Source organism: Aspergillus ambiguus (genome assembly GCF_047715705.1).
Source record: "Aspergillus ambiguus strain CBS 117.58 unplaced genomic scaffold BDV59scaffold_15, whole genome shotgun sequence".
Classification (NCBI taxonomy): domain Eukaryota; kingdom Fungi; phylum Ascomycota; class Eurotiomycetes; order Eurotiales; family Aspergillaceae; genus Aspergillus; species Aspergillus ambiguus.
In genome coordinates this window covers 220,450-237,410 of record NW_027395528.1, presented here as the reverse complement: position 1 = coordinate 237,410, position 16,961 = coordinate 220,450, and the positions used below count along the sequence as shown (strand labels likewise).

At 54.3% G+C, this 16,961-nt stretch overlaps 8 protein-coding genes across 8 annotated transcripts; 3 read left to right on the top strand and 5 right to left on the bottom strand.

Moving 5' to 3' along the window:
- Positions 1 to 248: 248 nt before the first annotated feature.
- BDV59DRAFT_29436 (uncharacterized protein) lies at positions 249 to 1,698 on the top strand. Its single transcript, XM_073696135.1, has one exon. The coding sequence runs from the start codon at positions 516 to 518 to the stop codon at positions 1,602 to 1,604; it is 1,089 nt and encodes a 362-aa protein (XP_073548064.1). The 5' UTR covers positions 249 to 515; the 3' UTR covers positions 1,605 to 1,698.
- A 783-nt stretch (positions 1,699 to 2,481) lies between these two features.
- On the bottom strand, positions 2,482 to 4,510 carry BDV59DRAFT_29292 (uncharacterized protein). Its single transcript, XM_073696132.1, has 2 exons — positions 4,087 to 4,510; positions 2,482 to 4,034 (listed from the first exon to the last, which is right to left on the bottom strand). The coding sequence occupies exons 1-2, from the start codon at positions 4,335 to 4,337 to the stop codon at positions 2,795 to 2,797; spliced, it is 1,491 nt and encodes a 496-aa protein (XP_073548063.1). The 5' UTR covers positions 4,338 to 4,510; the 3' UTR covers positions 2,482 to 2,794.
- A 620-nt stretch (positions 4,511 to 5,130) lies between these two features.
- BDV59DRAFT_29352 (uncharacterized protein) lies at positions 5,131 to 5,955 on the bottom strand. Its single transcript, XM_073696134.1, has 2 exons — positions 5,795 to 5,955; positions 5,131 to 5,532 (listed from the first exon to the last, which is right to left on the bottom strand). The coding sequence occupies exons 1-2, from the start codon at positions 5,861 to 5,863 to the stop codon at positions 5,266 to 5,268; spliced, it is 336 nt and encodes a 111-aa protein (XP_073548062.1). The 5' UTR covers positions 5,864 to 5,955; the 3' UTR covers positions 5,131 to 5,265.
- A 92-nt stretch (positions 5,956 to 6,047) lies between these two features.
- Positions 6,048 to 7,648, bottom strand: BDV59DRAFT_193156 (putative cyclin-dependent protein kinase complex component; the record flags this gene model as incomplete). The annotated part of the gene is made up of 2 exons (XM_073692175.1): positions 6,048 to 6,338; positions 6,413 to 7,648. The coding sequence occupies 2 exons, from the start codon at positions 7,646 to 7,648 to the stop codon at positions 6,048 to 6,050; spliced, it is 1,527 nt and encodes a 508-aa protein (XP_073548061.1).
- A 533-nt stretch (positions 7,649 to 8,181) lies between these two features.
- On the top strand, positions 8,182 to 8,787 carry BDV59DRAFT_177981 (uncharacterized protein). Its single transcript, XM_073689692.1, has one exon. It carries the CDS (start codon positions 8,208 to 8,210, stop codon positions 8,781 to 8,783), a length of 576 nt encoding a protein of 191 aa, XP_073548060.1. The 5' UTR covers positions 8,182 to 8,207; the 3' UTR covers positions 8,784 to 8,787.
- Positions 8,788 to 9,957, bottom strand: pre3 (proteasome core particle subunit beta 1). Its single transcript, XM_073689691.1, has 5 exons — positions 9,799 to 9,957; positions 9,695 to 9,740; positions 9,614 to 9,628; positions 9,277 to 9,552; positions 8,788 to 9,208 (listed from the first exon to the last, which is right to left on the bottom strand). The coding sequence occupies exons 1-5, from the start codon at positions 9,833 to 9,835 to the stop codon at positions 8,884 to 8,886; spliced, it is 699 nt and encodes a 232-aa protein (XP_073548059.1). The 5' UTR covers positions 9,836 to 9,957; the 3' UTR covers positions 8,788 to 8,883.
- Positions 9,958 to 10,426: 469 nt separating this feature from the next.
- On the top strand, positions 10,427 to 11,502 carry BDV59DRAFT_193153 (alpha/beta hydrolase; the record flags this gene model as incomplete). The annotated part of the gene is made up of 4 exons (XM_073692174.1): positions 10,427 to 10,521; positions 10,602 to 11,114; positions 11,162 to 11,287; positions 11,352 to 11,502. The coding sequence occupies 4 exons, from the start codon at positions 10,427 to 10,429 to the stop codon at positions 11,500 to 11,502; spliced, it is 885 nt and encodes a 294-aa protein (XP_073548058.1).
- A 470-nt stretch (positions 11,503 to 11,972) lies between these two features.
- On the bottom strand, positions 11,973 to 16,359 carry BDV59DRAFT_193152 (ATP11 protein-domain-containing protein; the record flags this gene model as incomplete). Its single annotated transcript, XM_073692173.1, has 5 exons — positions 11,973 to 12,840; positions 12,905 to 13,050; positions 13,313 to 14,309; positions 14,366 to 14,715; positions 14,932 to 16,359. 5 exons carry the CDS (start codon positions 16,357 to 16,359, stop codon positions 11,973 to 11,975), a joined length of 3,789 nt encoding a protein of 1,262 aa, XP_073548057.1.
- Between the last annotated feature and the right edge of the window lie 602 nt (positions 16,360 to 16,961).

Genomic DNA, 16,961 nt, shown 5'->3' with positions numbered 1-16,961 from the left:
ATCACGGTAGTCTGCGTCCGCAGAAGAGTGGAGTCCTCCACGATGAATCTCAAGATGCATAGGGCTGATATCCACTGCAGAAGCTAAAGGGACATAAGCTCATGGACCGGCGGGACCTAACGCCCTCGAGTTAGTTTGAGATCGGACTCAACGGCCCATCAGTTGTCGAGGTATACTTCTGTATACGCCGTGTGCCTGCCATCACGGTCTTGCTTCAATTCCATCTGCTGTGACGCGCAATGGGATCATTATTATCTAGCATCCTTCCAATATCAGCTTCAACGGGCCTGCGACTGCCTTCTCAAGACGATGTTGACATGTTGACTGTTTACTTATGGCCCGTTCATTCCCATTCCTCCTCTTCCTCTTCTTCTTCTTCTCTCTCCACGCCTCATGGTCTAAGCTGCTAGTATCGTTTCTAACGCATACGTCCACGCTTATTCCATCCTTGGTTGCCGCCCCCTGCCTTCGCTTTCTGCCTTTTTCCTTGTGTTTCTTTTTGGCCCAATATACAGATGGCTCGCCTCTGCGTACCTGGGTTCCCCTTTCGTCCTTCGGAGCGTGTCCCTCGTTTTAAGACCCGGCCAGCCTTTCTTTCATTCCCTTCCCGCCGGATTTTCTACCGTCCGACCACCCCGACTCCGGTCCCTTCTTTCAAGCCAGTCTTCAGTAAGCCTGGATTCCGTTCTTTTGCCCTCATGAAGAAGGGTTCTCGCATCCCCATTCGTGTTGTGCCTGCCCATATCTCTCGTTACCTTGCCCGTGGCACACGCCCCCCTCTTCCTACCACTGTCACTCCCGCTGCTGCCTCTTCTGTCTCTCGTTCTTCCCGTCCCTCGCCTGCCCCCACGGAGGCTTCTCTTCTTCGTCTTGAAGAGAGAAGAGCGGCTCGTCAGGCCAGACCCCGGCCTTGGGCTCAGCCCAGGACGTCGGTTGACAACCAGTCTCGCAAGAGACACCTGCGAGCCCGCCCCCCGTGTCCCCCTTGCCCTCCGCCTCATCCCACCCCAATCTCTCGTTCTCGGTCTTCGCGCGCTCGGCCTGTAGCCCGTCCTCCCACTCCTGTCTCTCGTTCTGCGAGCTCACACGCCCGCCGCGTTGCCGGCTCTTCCCCCCATCCCCAACCCACTGTCACTCGTTCTGTTTCCCCTGCCCCCAAGTCCACCTCCGGGCCCACGGTGAAGGCTACAGGGTTGCGTGCTCAACGGGTTTCGGCCCAGGCAACTTCCTCCTATGCGAAGGAGCGGCACGTGCGCTTCGGCGCGACTACGGTCATCCCTGTATCTCGCTGGATCGTGCGGCAAGAGCATGTGCATTTCGGACCTCCTGCGGCCATGGGCCACTTGCAGGGATGGGATGTCACAGCTCTACCGGAGCCCGATGCGTCTGGGGAAGACAGCAAGTATATTGAGTACTGGGGTTCCGATTCCTTCATTATGCTTCTGTCCAACCACGCAAAGGGACCTTGTGACCGTTACGGGTGTGCGTGGAACACACTGGCTCGCATCCAGGCGAAGATCCCGCACTTCTCCCCCAGACGGGTCTTCAGGGTATGGCACTCCCACCGCGCCATGATCAGAGAGAGGGGAGGGTTCGCCCTATGAGCCTCTTCCCTTATTTCATGTGTTCCCCACACTCCTTTGCCATCTCCCCTTTTTGGGCCTTTCCTGTTGCGAGAATCTGTCCACTCGTTTGTACTCCATTGATGGACTCCTTCGGAGTCCATCCCGATCCTGCTAATAGGCCACAGATCGGGCTACCGTATGTCCTGCCGTGATATTGGTGGATAGGCTCAGCCGATGCAAGGGTAGGTCATCATCTGCCTGGTCTTACGAGGCAGCCCACTGACTGCAAACAGAGGACCCTGGGCAAGGGGTTCCATGGTCATGGGTAATGATGCCGGTCTGTACGTAGACCTTAAGTCGTAATCCCCTACCAGGGGCAGTAGCATCCCCGCGCGCCGTGGAACTGCGGGAGGACTTTGGGTAAGTTCATCCTCTCCGACTGGCAATGACCGTCGATAGGTCACTGACTGGTCTTAGGCTTGGGGCTCCTGGGAGATCGTTATCACTACTAGATAGCCAATCTCCTAGGGACTAACGGGGGTTCGATCCTGGACGGGCTTGTTATCACTATAAGTTAGACCCTCCGGGATTGTGAGTCATTTTTTCCGTACGGGAAGGTGAGCCGACACGCGGCTTTTTGACTGCAGCGCTGGCGCTAGCAGGCCCTTTTCCTTTGTTTTTTCCTTTGTTCACTTGTGGCCTGGAGCTTGCATCACTATTTCCTTTGTTTCACTCTCCAGTGGGCGGGTGGTGGGCCTCTGTATTGTATTATCGAGGCACTGGAGTGATTTGTATCACTATTTCCTTTGTTTCTATCCTCCAGGGGGCGGGTGGTGGGCCCTCAATAATGTGACTCTTCTGACCATCAATATGTCCACTCGTAGGAGAATCGTGGTTTGGTTGAGGACACGAGCGAGTGCTCGCTCAATTCATGATACAGCAGTAGATTCGAACGATATGTCAACAAACTATTAAACAGAAACTACCCATTCAACACCGTACCCGGCAATATACCAAACCATTCTCATTATTTCCAAAACGCCAACCATTACCCCAACACAAGATCACAATACAGGGAAAATACAGACAGACAGGATGGGAGCAGGAATCCACTAAACAAAACCACATTACACTCCCGGAGAAGATACGTCTGAAAGAAAAGAAAAAGTCACATCGGTCCCAACCAACCTGCGGACGGTCGGTCCATTAGTTAACTGGTCTCTCTCGTCTTAGGTCATGAGCGAGTTCCACAAGTCCGCGGCCTCCTGGCCCTGCAGACCGCTGCTGTCAACCTGCGAGCTAGCCGCCCAGCACGCGTCGACAGTCTCATCGGGGGCGTTGCACGGGCTCCGGAGGCGGTTGCAGATGAAGCTGGTCAGCGTGCTGATCGTGGTGGAGGAGCCGTGGGGGAAGTCCGCTTGGTTGTTCGTCACGAAGGAGTATTCGGTTCGTCCGTCCAGGCCGTATTCCCATCGGATTGATGGGTCCGAGCAGGTGCCGTAGTCGAGATTGCCGCCGCCGTTGCCACCATCGCCGGTTGGGCAGTAGGTTACTGTGCTCGTTGTGGTGGTGACTTGGGTGACGGTTGTGGCGGGTTCGGTGATGGTGGTACCAGGTTCAGTGATGGTGGTGCCGGGCTCGGTGATGGTGGTTCCAGGCTCAGTGATGGTGACAGCCGGCTCGGTAATAGTAAGACTGGTGGTAATGGTGTGAGGCGGCTCAGTGATAGTAGTCCCCGGCTCCGTGATGGTGGTTCCCGGCTCAGTAATGGTGATAGGCGGCTCGGTGATGGTGACCTCGGTTGTTATAGTGGCTCCAGGCTCCGTGATCGTCTGTGGGGGGACGGTGATTGTGGTCCCTGGCTCGGTGATGGTAGTTCCTGGTTCAGTAATGGTAACAGGAGGCTCCGTAATGGTGATCCCAGGCTCAGTTACGGTCACTCCAGGCTCGGTGATGGTCGTACCGGGCTCGGTAATGGTGATTGCGGGCTCAGTAACAGTGGTACCAGGATAGGTGATGGTGACCGGAGGTTCGGTGATCGTGTGGCCGTCTGAGTCTGTGATGGTAGTCCCCGGGAGGGTCACGGTGACTGGAGGCTCGGTGATAGTAGGCCCGGGCTCAGTTATGGTGATAGGAGGTTCCGTAATAGTGATGCCTGGTTCTGTTATAGTAATTGGGGGCTCGGTAATGGTAGTTCCGGGGTAGGTGATTGTAATTGGCGGTTCAGTAATGGTAACTCCAGGCAGGGTGACTGTCGTCCCTGGCTCGGTGATGGTGACACCCGGCTCGGTGATAGTAATCGGCTGACCGATCGTGGATCCAGGGTAGGTGACTGAGATTGGTGGCTCAGTAATGGTAACTCCGGGGATGGTATACGTAGTCCCTGGCTCAGTGATGGTGATAACTTCGGTCCCAGTCGGGCAAGCAGACCCCGACCCCGAGGGATGAACCGTGATGGTGGTAGTGGATCTGACTTGATCAGTAAGCCTGCAAGACATGTAGAGGTTGCTGTATAACTTACCCAGGAAGAGTAACCGTGTTAGTAGGGCAGATCTCGTCGCCGTCTCCATTACCACCACCGTTATCGCCACCAGATCCGTCACCATCGCCGGTCCCTCCACCGCCAGTCCCTCCTCCTCCAGTCCCGGTGTCAGTGGAATTGTCGCAATCTTCCACGTACACTGTATCAGTGACTATGGCAGGGATTGCGAGCGCAAACGGTAGTGCCTGCAACAGCAGGAGTGGCAGACAGAGGACGCCTTTCTGGACCATGTTCACGAGCCCTTCCGGGGGTGTACCTTAAAGAAAGAGACGATGTTGGAATAATATATGGGATAGGGACAAAATGTGAGGGGAATAATAACCGGCAGTGTTGAGGGTGGTGATGGTGCGATGATGAGACCGAGGGTTGGGACGGAAATCCGGCATGCTATATAGAAGAGAAATTTTGCGGTACACAACCTGCAGAAGTTTTGATTTAAGCTCTACGAGACCTGTTTAGGGCCGCGTACAGCACATCACTGCAGATCCTAGAGCCCGCCTTTAGCAGGTGGTTTGGCCCGAGCTCCAACGGAGAACGTGGTGATGGATGCGGCTACAGTCGAGGCGGCTACACGCTCATGACATTTGCCAGCTTCCAAACGCTGTACCTAGTAAGATCATCCTCCGGGAGAGACCTCCGCGTTGAGATTTACAGACAGCATGGATCCCACAGTTTGATCTCAAATTCCTTCACGAGGACCTTCCTGATGCCATCTCAGTGCTATGTCCGACCGGAAGCAAACACTGCCACATTAGGAAGGTGGAAAAAGAGCATACTGGCGGTCGTGTCAAGGTGGATTGGTGTGGTGGCTTCCACGTCGAGCCCGGTGGAGTGGATCTTGGGAAAGTTACCGTCCCGATCTAAATTCCACGAGAAACCCAACAGCTGATTCGTAAAAAGAGCTGAATGCATAAGCCTTCATTCAGCGACATGCCTGATTCGGTTTCGTCAGCATTCCAGAGCAGAAGCCGGGCAACTTAAAACCATCATGTCCCGGAGTATTTTGTGTGCTAGCACGGGCCAATCAGCGGTCAGAGGAGAATATAGAGAGCTGGATATCATTGGTTGGGGTGATCGTCACAAGCTCGCGATGCACGAATGTAACAATATACATCCCTCAGCGAATTTTCGCGAAAACGCATTAAACGTCTCTGGCGGTCAAAGTCGGTAGGTCGATAAACTAGCCGGAGAATATGACAGCGTTACCCCAAATCTCTGGGGATAGGTTGAACCCGTTCCGTATGCGGAGGGCCTGCCTTGCGCGGCCCAGTATGGAGGGAATGCATGGTCGATTGGCGTATCTCTCAGCAGACACGGACTGCTCCCGTACGCCGTGGTCATCTGCAGCAGGTCGATGCGGCCATAGATGGAAAGTAAGAGCGTAAAACTGGCAGATGTGCTTTGGCCAGGATAAACATGAGGTTCCTATGACGTCATCAGCTCCACGCGAAAGCTATTGCATAGATGTAGCCAAGGACAATAAATACGTAGTGATATATTATAAGGTACCGTAGGAACGTATAGACCAAGAAACGAAGAAAGTAAGTTCAACAAATCGAAGAAACCTGGACATTTCGCAACCGTATATCCCTAGAGAGCAAGGCAAAGACACGGAAAAGCGAACTCCTACAAACACCCGCCGATGATGAAACAAGGAATATGCAGAGAAGAGGAATCGTGTACATACATACGGCACCCTAGGAGTCGACAAGCATAAACAACGAATGCGAAAGAAGTAATAAACGTAATCACCCATACCAAGACGCTGACAACCAAAGTCTATAGATTGAACGAAAGATTCCAATCATTCATGTGCAAGGCCGGCAAAAGATAGTTTAGACGACCCTGTCGCTTCATAGTGATGGGTTATGTAGTTGTATCCTATCGAAGGACGGGAGGAAGTATTAAGTCATTGGCAAATCCGATCTGAATACCGTTGACTATGGCGGCGTTGGAGTTTGCCGGACTTTATGTTGGTCTGTGTCGCGCCTTTCCCGCGTACGCATGTACATCGCATCTGAGGCATGTTCAGATGCAGGTGGATTTATGTGATTAGGAATGGTAGGTGTTTGCCGTTGCTGCTGCTGAGCGACAACCTCACGTGCGTAAAACTCCACGAGCATTGTCCCGTATGCCTCAAGCTCCTCAACGGGAATCGAGAGTCGAAAATCATTCAATAAGAGGAATTGCAGTTCCAGATGATTTAGCTCCGCTAGTGGAAGGCCCCCAACCTAAATTCGTGCAAGGTTAGCTATCGACACCTTGGATGTAGGATGAATGAGAACGAGGGTGGGACTATAGCTACCTTTGCGTATCGAGAATTAGTGTAGAAAACATCAGAGAAGAATTTACTTGCACAGGTCACGCCGGCGATGACCAGTCGATGAATGTTAAAGCTATCAACAACGAAGAAATGCGAGAGGTCGTCCTGATCCTGCGGATCCAACGACGGGGAGACGGATGAAGGCGAAGATGGGTCCTGCGCTCTAACCCCACCCGACGATGGCGGGGTCACCATAGGAGAGGCATTCGCAGGTAGCGTCGCAGACGACGGTCGGGTAGCGGATTCTTCCGGAACCGCCGAAGAACTGGGCCCGCGACGGCGGAGGCTTTGGAGCTGGCCCTTGTTGACTAATTCGGTCATGCGGTCGAAGTAGATGAGCAGGCTGAGAAAGACTTCGTAGGTCGTGGGACAGTATTTGTGGATGCGGGACAAGTAACTGAGAATGCTGATGCTCGGGACGTTTTTGCCATGAAAGGCGAGGACACTGGTTGCCTGGCGGCTAAGATTGGAGGTGCCATCTGCGGGCGGGATGTGTCGATGGACATGTTCATGATGCATGTCGTTGGTGGTTGTGATTTTGGTCAAGAGCCCCGCGACCATTTCGATGATGTCCGTGACCGGCATGGAACTGATCTCGTACTGGTACTCCTGGGACAACTGCCCGGGCATCGGATCCCGATGGGACTGGGCCAGAAATTCCTCACTGGCGAAACTTTGGATGTGGGACAAGTCCCGGATCTTGATGCGACTGGGGGAGCTGGCCTCGGAACCTCCTAGCGAGTGCATGGATCGAAATGTCGGCCGTAGCCGTGGGGAGGCAGGCGATGAGCGGCTTCCTGGCTGCGAATTGCCGGATAGGGTATGGGCATGGGATCCAGACGGTTGGGAAGCATGATGAGGGGGATGAGCGTCAGCGCCAGGATGCGAGGCGTGGATGCTCATTGGGTTCGAGAGGTCGGAAGAGTATGCCGACCCCGGGGTGGCAGTAGCAGAAGTCTCCCGCGTAGATAGGTGAGAAGGCGTGTGCGAGGGGCGAGTGATGTAGCTCGGAGCATCCTGCGGCTGGTAGGAGGACAAACGTGCAGAGCCAGCGGTGGTGGAGGTTGACGGCGGGGCTGTGGACGAAGTGGGGGTGGTATTGGGCGAGGTGGACCTCGAGCTACCGGCCTCGAGGTGCGAAGATGGATGGTGAGACAAGGCGTGGCGAGATGAAGAATGATAGACCGATTCCGAGGGAGTGATGGCGCCCCCCAGCATGATGTAGGAGCTATCGATAGGATCCGACCGCGGATGATTGATGAGGAGCGATCCCATGTCAAGCTAGGCGAGACCAACAAGCGAGAACGGAGAGCGGCGGATCAGGTGTTATCTATCAAGGATCGATTAGAGATGGAGTCAACTCGAAGTGATTTGAAGCCGAGGAGGGTGACTAGCGATGAAGATCAAATAGAAAGATGTGGGGTTGGTGAGCTGATGGAGGAGAGACGCCAGGTTGATGAAATCATCGGGAGGCGCAGTAGGTGGGTGACGCAGGAGGGGAAGCATAGAACAAGGAACACAATGACCGGGGGAGAGATCAACGAGGGGGGATGATACCGTCTGATCCAGCAATGGGTCGAAACCTGGGGGAGGAGAGATATCAACAGGGCCCAAGCACACACCGATTGAACCCGACCCAAGCCTCCGGAAATCACAGGCAATGAGAAGGGGTGGCCAAGGAGGGCTGGTCCATCGCGCCCAGGGGGGAAAGGAATGAAGTAGAGAGAAAAGAGAAGGGAAGAGGAAAGGAGGAGAGAAGGGGGATTGAGAGAGGGAGATGAAGGAGAGAGGGAGAAGATGGAAGGATGGAGAGGAGGAAGAGAGAGAGAGAGAGAAGATGAAGTGTGGATGGCGGAAGACGGAAGTGGTGAGAGAAACAGGAAATCAAGTGATGTCCTCCCACGTTGATGACCAACCACCACCAACACTACTTCTACTACTGACTGCTTCTACTATTCTACTACCGTCTTCATTCATACCTCAGAATTCACTGGAATGGATTTCGACCAATCCTACCAGCATTCATTCGGGATTCATCCGAGACGGCATGCAGCAGAGTGTCTCGACTGGAGGTCTTAAGTCCGGAGTATGGGGTTTCTCCCCAGTCCATCATCATCGTCCATCCCTTCATCAAACACCATGGGAAAGTCGAGGCGGAAACCCACGGGCTCAATTAGTCCCCTCTCGACGAATGACAGCTCTCCAGCCGCGCAGGTGTGTTCGTGACTGTCGATCGATTGGTCCAGAAAGCCCGAGTCGATATATCCAACTTCTTCTGGCCATCGGTAGCAATAGTCGATACATATACTGCGTCCACTTTGCCTGCTGGGGATGGACCGGTGAATCAAAATAAAAGCAAAAATTCAGTCATCCGTCCAGATGTTCGCATTGGTTCATGACAAAAGAAGAAACTACATCATTTATAAACACCATCATCCCACTACTCAACCCCTTCAATTGGTAACGCCCGGTCCTGTATAACCCGTGTCAGGCAGATAGAGGTGTCTCACGGCTCCCTTGGCCGTCAGCACCACCAACCGGATGACACCTCCCGAGCTACCATCCCATTTGATCGCCTCCTGCAGCGCTGACCGCACAAACTGGATCCCTTCTTCTTCCGTCATGTTCTCCCGCCAATTGGCGTCGCAATAACCGTAGATGTAGGTGGATCCTGAGCCCCCGATGGAGTAGGCTTGCTTGTGTAGCGAACCACCCAGCGGTATCGAGTACACCTGACCGCCATGTCGGGGATCGTAGCCCGCAATGATGATCCCGGCACTGCATAGGGTTAGTTATCCTCGTCTTTGGAGCCAGGGGCTGAAAAAGCCCGAACAGCCGCAACCCACCTCAGCATGTCCTTGTTCTCATAACATAACTCCTGGAACAGCGACGCCGCCACCTGGGTGCTGGGAGACTCGTTGTTGACAATGGCGTACATGTTCAAGTGGTAGGAAACGATGTCAGCCACAGCCTGTGTGTCTGCAGCGGATCCAGACCGGCAGCACCAGATGGTGTCGTGGACCTGCGTCAGTTTGTCGGTGACTCGATTGGCGATATAAGCTCCGGTCGTTGTGCGACTATCGGCACCCAGGATCACTCCATCTTTAAAGTTGATCGCCATGCTAGTTCCGCGTTAACGCTTGTCGAAGGTGTCGTGGGAGAACCAGGAGAACCAATACTCACATCGAGGTACCTAGGCTGTACAGATAGACCAGTCAGTGGTATTCCGATGGGGAAGTCCATGGAAAGAGGGAAGATACGTACTTGACCTCACCACTCTTGAGATGGTTCATATCGACATGGATACCATCTAACAGACGGTCAGTTCGAGAATCTCCCAGTAACGGTCGTCTGATGGATGGGCTCACCTTCACCCAGCATGCCGGCGGTACCGTGGCCAACCATTTTCAAGCAGACGAGGAGATGCAAACACGACAGGACGTATATTCAAACTCCGCAATCGCAGTTCTAGGTTGAGCAACAGGGAGGAGAAGAGGAGGATGAGGGAGAGGTGGTCGGGATGGATGATGGAGCTCTGGAGCTTCCTGGCCAGGCGACTCTCGCCTTACGTTGCCAGCTCCTGCGGGCGGTGAGCGCTCCCGCCCGCCGATTGGCCAACGGTTTCCCCGCGGGCGTGTCTGACTCAGCCGTGCTGGGTGCCTGATCCCTCAGGTGTGGATCCCCTGTTACCAGCCGCCTTGTACATACTCCGGACTCTCCCTTCGGATCATATCGATCACTTGCATACCAGTCCGGCGTCTATCCCCTCCGTGGCTCTCGCCGACGTCAGTCTCGTTGTTCTTTTAGTCGAGGCTCTTTACCAACCACAGAAGTGGTTGCAGGTCTCTCTGAGCTTCCCTCTTCCCTCCGGCTGCCTCGTTCGTTGCGCGCCCTCGGAGACACCTCCATAACCTCTCGTCTGGAATCTTATCTATCATCTTTCTCTCAATAATGTCCGAGTCTCCGCCACCCCCACCCTCCTGGAGTATCACCTCTATGGCAAACAACGCCGTGCAATTTCTCCGACTGCCCGTGCTGGCGTCTTCCGGTCTCGCCGTCGTGGCCAGTGGGCTCCTATACTTCAAGCAGAAGTTCGTGTCGCCCTCGCCGTCCAAATCGATACCTGATCAGCTGGGATGGCTAGCTAACATATGCGTCTGCGTCTCTACAGTGAACTGATCTACCCGCGCAATGTCCCCGTCGACGCCCGTACCAACGTTCCCCAACCGCGGCAATTCGGCATCACCGACTACGAAGACCTCCATATCCCCACGCCGGACGGCGAGTCATTACATGCGCTTTTTATGCGTCCCGCCAGTCGACGGGCGGGCCGCAACCTGACCGTCATGATGTTCCACGGGAATGCCGGCAACATCGGCCACCGCATCCCCATCGCCAAAGTCCTCCAGGATGTGCTCGGGTGTAATGTGCTGATGCTAGAATATCGCGGCTACGGACTGTCAACGGGCGTCCCGGATGAAAATGGACTGAAGATCGATGCACAGACCGGCCTGGACTATCTGCGACAACGTGTCGAGACGAGAAATACCAAGATCGTGATCTACGGGCAGAGCATTGGCGGCGCCGTTGCGATCAACCTGGTGGCCACGAATCAGGACAAGGGCGACATTCACGGCTTGATCCTGGAGAATACCTTCCTGAGCATTCGCAAACTTATCCCTACGTACGTGTGCCACCATCCTGACTCTATCCTCTCTAACACGTCTTCAGTGTCTTCCCTCCCGCACGGTACCTCGCCCGCTTCTGCCACCAATACTGGAACAGTGAGGAGAGCCTACCCAAGATTACCGACGTCCCGATTCTGTTTCTCAGCGGACTGAAGGATGAGATTGTACCGTGAGTTTTTCCCGTACTCCTGTACTCCCGTGCGGACCGTTATTCTGACGTGGACGTTACGCAGGCCATCAAACATGGCACAGCTCTTTGCGATCTGCAAGTCCCGTCGCAAGGTCTGGCGCACGCTTCCCAACGGTGCACACAACGACAGCGTCGCCGAGCCCGGCTACTTTGAGCACATCCACTCCTTCTTGATGGAGGAGCTGGACGACTAACATGTCACCGTCCGACGCACATGGCGTTCCTGTCATTTCAACTACGGCTTTATGACCGGATCTACAACTAGGATACCCCCTGAGCTGCCTCGCCATCCACACGGAATGGTCGAGCCAGTTCTGCCTTGACATTGCTTGTACCGTTTTCATATTACCTACACTTCTTTTCTTCTTACCCCATAGATGAGGCGGGTTAGAGCTCTTGTGTCGTTTCTACGGATAATGTCTGTTTCTGCTGTTTATGTATGCGGGTTCTGGGTTCAATGGCGCTATAATATCTTGAGGGCGGGTGGTATGGCGAATTTCGGTTGCGCATCCCAATGTTCATCTAAGTCCAATCAATGTTACCATATTGTGCACTGTACTTAATCCTCCCATCCCCAACCCTCAATATACACCCACACACAGCAATGCGCAAAAGTACAATCTATCTATTGTTACAAGTCTGCCCAGCCAAAGGCCAACTCCGCCTACAACTTCTCCGCCTCAGCCATCAAATCCTCAATCTTGAACCCCTCAACATCCCCCCGGGTGAACATCCGCAACAGCTCGCCCTTGCGCCCACTCGCCTGGCCCCCAAAGTCATAGAACCGCTGCACGCAGCTCACCAGCCAGGTCGCCTCAGACGTGGACACCCCGGCGTCAGGCATGACCTGGCCATGCATGAGGACGAGGCCCTTCTCATCGGCGAGGTCGAGGTGGTGCGTGACAACCGTGTGCGGCTGCGCGAACGCGCCGTGCAGTTTGTACGCGGCCAGGTTGGTGAAGATGATTGTGGACGTGTGCGACGATGCCAGCGGGCCCGAAGTCTCCTTCGCGGTGGACGGGTGGAAGGCCCACTGCAGGAAATGGATGTCGGCACCAGCACCGGCGCCAGGGGCGGCGTCAGCGTCGGGCTGCGACTCTTCCGGCTGGGGGTTGCGCGGCAGCGGCAGGATGAACTGCGGGTTTTGGCGGGCAGCGTCGGCAATGCGCTGGTAGGTGTCGACGGGGATGACGGCGCAGATGGAGGTGGCGCTGTTGGCGTGGCGGAGCCGCCAGAGGGCTTCGATCTCCTTGGCCGGGAGGTCGAGGATCTTCTCAACGTCGAGGTAGGCGCTCAGCGGGCTGATGCCCGGAGTGGATGAAGATTTGTCCGGAATGGAGGCAGCGGCTTTGGCCTCCGGCGCGAATGAGTCCGCCTGGGGTTTGGGCGGCGGCGGCGGCGCAGAGCCCACGGGGGGTGGTGTTGGTTGCGATGCGGGCTCTGGGGTGATCGGGGTGGTGGCTTTGCGGCGGAGATCGGTGATCTTCTCCTTGTAGGCTTCTTTGAGAGACTCGACGGTCTCATGGCCTTCCCTGTTGTGGTTTTGCGGGCACTGGTTAGGATGGTGTGCTGTGCGGGTGGACGTGGTGGACGAACTCTTTGGCTTTCTGGTTCAGTTTGGATCGGTATCGGTCGAGTACTTGGTTGGGGTCGTGGTGCGTCGCGAGGAAGCGCACGTCGTGGACCTGTGCCCAGCGCCGCTGCTGGGAGCGGAGCAGGGGAGTGCGACTCCGGAGGAGGCTCTGGAAGGCGGATGTCCGGACGGAGGCCATGGTTGTCTGGAGGTGTTGCGGAGAGGATGTCGGATGGGCGACGAACGGCGGATGTTTGATGGACGGAATTGATAGGCTTATGTCAGCGGGCGATCACCTGGGGTCCTATGCCCTAACTGAACTACGTACGTTTTGAGCAGGTGAATGGAATGTGCATGACAAATGAACTATAGACACAGTATAGACTAATAGTTAGACATAGTAGAAGTACTTGTGCAGTCGGTCGCTAGACAATCTTGCTCTCCGGGGGCCCCAAGTAACTCGCTCGGACTCCTCCCAGGTCGACCACCACCTTCTGGAACACGACACCAGGCTCGACGGCCCATAGTTTCAAGGTGTTTTTACCGCCACCTCCGACAATATTATGGCTTGTGGTGTTTGTCCATACAGCATTGCTGACCGTCTGGCCCCAGTTGGAAGGGAGGGTGCCCAGCGGCATAGATGGGACAAATTGCACAATCTTGGGCTCTTCGTCATTGAAGCCAATTGCGTATTTCAGAGGACGAGATGGGTCCGTATTCAGAGAAGGGCCAAGATAGACTGTAGTGCGTACGCTAGTCATGTCCGAGAAGACGTACATGTCGTATTCCAGCCGTGGGGACGAAGGTGGTTGTTGGGTTTCCGCCACAGCCGGAAGCAATGTCACCCCAGAAAGAGTACGGCCGTAGCCAGGAATCACGGCGTACGATGTGTTTCCTACTGAGGTATTTCGGGATGCGTGTTCTGCTTCGATACTCACCGTACCGTCTGATTCAACAAATCCATGGAACGAAGAAGGCACCGAGGTCTTGTTCACCGGGAGTTGGATTGTCGGCATACCAAAGTTGCCATAGTTGTCAGAAGCCACAGTCACGTTGATTAGGGTCATACTAGAGCCCGCGGGAGCATTCTCCCAATCTACCGAGAGCTGCACACGAATATCGGTGGTTTTTCCCGAAGGCGAGATCATACCGGAAGACGGTGTTGCCTTGACCCAAGGATCATGGGGGCTAACAGTGAACTGGAACGGAGTTGCACCACGAGAGTATACCTCGATCCAGCGGCTTTCTGGCCCATAGGGGTCTATGGGTGGTAAAGTAAGCGTATTGCTAGATAGAGAATGCCATTGGTCGTCTCCTGGCACCGACGCATTGCTTCCTTCGACAGAGACGCCCATACTTCCAGCGAGACCATCTTCAAGAAGCTGGGTGTAGGCCAGGGGAGGAAGCGTGTTTCTCATCGGTTGTTGCCTTGTGTATATTGTCAGTACCTGCTTGCCTTATACACATCGCGGTGGGAGACAAACCAGTAGTCATATCCAAGGTGAGTCTGATCCATAATATGCACCCACTTTCCATCCAAAAGATTATGGTATCTTTGGGTCAATGCATGATCTTCTTTGAAGAGCTCCAGCGCCTTCTGAGAAAGAGCGTTGGCACTTGTTCGTCGCTGTCCCGCATAGAGATTGTTCTTGCCAGCAGTAATGTGGATGCCTGTAACGGTGTATCCTGCCATGCAAGGGTGTAACACCATCTCAAAAAATGCAGGACGTGCTGCCGGTCGAAGACTATCATACACCTGCTGAGCATCCCTGACGAGTTCTTCCCACTCTTGCAGAACATTATCCGCTTCATTGTAATTGATGAGACTGAAGGTCTGAGGACTGAGGAGCTCATACTTGCGTCTTGCAGCGTACATTCCATAGCGGTTCATTATATCAGCGGTCTTTTGCGCTACTTTGCTGCCGAACTCCCGAGCGGCCCAAAGAGTAAGCCATTCGGATGTACTGTCAGGAGCAGACCATCGCGGTGTATCATATGCCAGATCCATGAAATGACTCAAGGGTAGTTCCTGTGATCGTTAGCCTGCAACACCCTCCCAACATGTCACATTTCTCACCAGTCCTTTGATATCACCCATGTTAACTATCCAAATCTGTCGCGCGCCGCGCTCGTACGCCAAATGCATCTGCTCCCAGGTTTTCTGAAGGGAGATGGTGTTGATCCACTTATAGTCACGAGGATCACCGACGTAGTCAAAGTGGTAATAAACCCCAGCGCCAGCCTCGCGACTCGTTTCATTATCCACAGGCAACCGCTGAATATTGCCCCAGTTGTCGTCGGCCCAGAGCAGGGTGATGTCGTCCGGAACACGAAGTCCATCATGGAAATAGCCACCGACTTCCTTATAAAGACACCACATTTGCGGGATCGTCGAGACGTCCGATACATTGAACACTTCGGACAGGATATCCTGCTGGGTGCTGACGATGTCCCCAAGGGATTTGGCCGTGATGGTTGGAGAGGCTGTATCTCCCAGTCCACGCATGCCCAAGGTGTAGAGACTCTCGAATTCCTTGGTCCGCTCTGCTCCCTCCTTAAAGAATGCAGTGACGTTCTCGCGATTGGAGTCCCAGTTCCAGTCGCCCTCCAAAAAGAGACTCTGTTCCTTCGTCCACCGCATCATCGGCTCGGTATGACTGGTACCCATGACAATCCCATACTCGTCCGCAGTGGGCGAGTTTCGTGGATCATCGAGGTGGAACGCGTTATTCCACTCGGCGGGCCAAAGGTAGTTGGCACGAAGGCGCAGCAGGAGCTCAAAGACATGCGAGTAAAAGTCCGCGTTGAATCCAGGTCCATATTTTGCCTCCGGATAGTTGGCATTGATCCAGTTCGTTATGCCGGGTTGTTCGTCGTTGATGAAAATGCCACGGTATTTGACAGACGGCGAGCCCTGGACCTTCTTCTTATTCAAAGCGAATACTTGTGGGTGTTGGACGGGAGCGGAATCAGCAAACCAGTACCATGGCGAGACCCCAATCTGCTCGGAAATATCGTAGAGACCATAGATCGCACCACGTTTATCGCTTCCGGCGATGACCAGGGCCTCTGTGACGCCGTCAATTGGGTTCTTGACAAGCTCGGTCTGGAATGCTTCCCATTGCCCCTCCGTTGAATTGACGTCGATCTTGCCATTCTTGATGAGGGAATCGATAAGTTTCGACTTGCCAATTGTCCCGGCAATGATTGCTCTCTTTGCGGGAGACGACGTAGTGCCTTTGAGCAAGTGCCGTGTTAGATTGGTCCCTGTGACGCGACCGAAATCTGCAGCAAGATCTCCAGCAGCGCGAATGACACCGGGCCAATCTTCTGTGTCTAGCAGAATTGTCCCAGTAGTGCCCTTTCCACCTAGCCTGATAGAGTCCTTTCCGCCGTGAAAGGCGATGGTGGATTCCTGGGCAAGAGCACTTACAGCTCGGACGGCACAGAAGGCCGTCACTAGAGCCGAGAAGAGCATTGTATTGGGGGGATGACAGCCCTAGACCCCTACCATATGTACAGCCTGGACAGGGTCAATGGAGAGATGTAGGTTATATATCCGTCATAGCGAAGGCCCGAATTTACCCCCAATGCCGCAAAGGCCATTTCTCCAACCGGCCAAGAATCATGCCCTGGAAGACTAACGCTGGTTCTGGGTATTCCCCTGCAAACATACCACTCCATTTGATATGAAGTAATAGTGACACATTTATTTAGGCTAAATGTGAAATTGTAGGACCATGTTTAATACTAGTGGCGGCCGGGATAAGTAGAGGGGAGGCCATCGGCTCAATCAACTGAACGAAGGAAGGCGATGCTGTGGGGGTCATATAGGGACCACCATCCCGAGAGGCGCTATAGGCCAGTGGAGGTAGTCTGGGGTACGGAGAATATCCGTCGCTATTTTGGAGTAGATGATCGTACACCCGGCTTAAACGAAGAGCAATTAGGGCGAATAGTTAGAGCAAGCCCCCACCTTCTTCCTCCGAGGGAGGGGACAGTTGTCTTCCAGGGGCAAGACGCAAATACGTACTCACAGTGCAATTATTGATAGGGAATTGTGTATAATTAGAGGTTCGA

What these genes read in the sequence shown, in the direction of transcription:
- BDV59DRAFT_29436 (XM_073696135.1), top strand. Translation starts at nt 516, where the DNA reads ATGGCTCGCCTCTGCGTACCTGGGTTCCCCTTTCGTCCTTCGGAGCGT.
- BDV59DRAFT_29292 (XM_073696132.1), bottom strand. Translation starts at nt 4,337, where the DNA reads ATGGTCCAGAAAGGCGTCCTCTGTCTGCCACTCCTGCTGTTGCAGGCA. An exon ending in AACACGGTTACTCTTCCTGG is followed by an intron (nt 4,035 to 4,086) that starts GTAAGTTATACA and finishes TGATCAAGTCAG; the next exon opens with ATCCACTACCACCATCACGG.
- BDV59DRAFT_29352 (XM_073696134.1), bottom strand. Translation starts at nt 5,863, where the DNA reads ATGGGTGATTACGTTTATTACTTCTTTCGCATTCGTTGTTTATGCTTG. An exon ending in CGACTCCTAGGGTGCCGTAT is followed by an intron (nt 5,533 to 5,794) that starts GTATGTACACGA and finishes ATGACGTCATAG; the next exon opens with GAACCTCATGTTTATCCTGG.
- BDV59DRAFT_177981 (XM_073689692.1), top strand. Translation starts at nt 8,208, where the DNA reads ATGAAGGAGAGAGGGAGAAGATGGAAGGATGGAGAGGAGGAAGAGAGA.
- pre3 (XM_073689691.1), bottom strand. Translation starts at nt 9,835, where the DNA reads ATGGTTGGCCACGGTACCGCCGGCATGCTGGGTGAAG. An exon ending in CGCCGGCATGCTGGGTGAAG is followed by an intron (nt 9,741 to 9,798) that starts GTGAGCCCATCC and finishes ACCGTCTGTTAG; the next exon opens with ATGGTATCCATGTCGATATG. An exon ending in GAGAACAAGGACATGCTGAG is followed by an intron (nt 9,209 to 9,276) that starts GTGGGTTGCGGC and finishes AACCCTATGCAG; the next exon opens with TGCCGGGATCATCATTGCGG.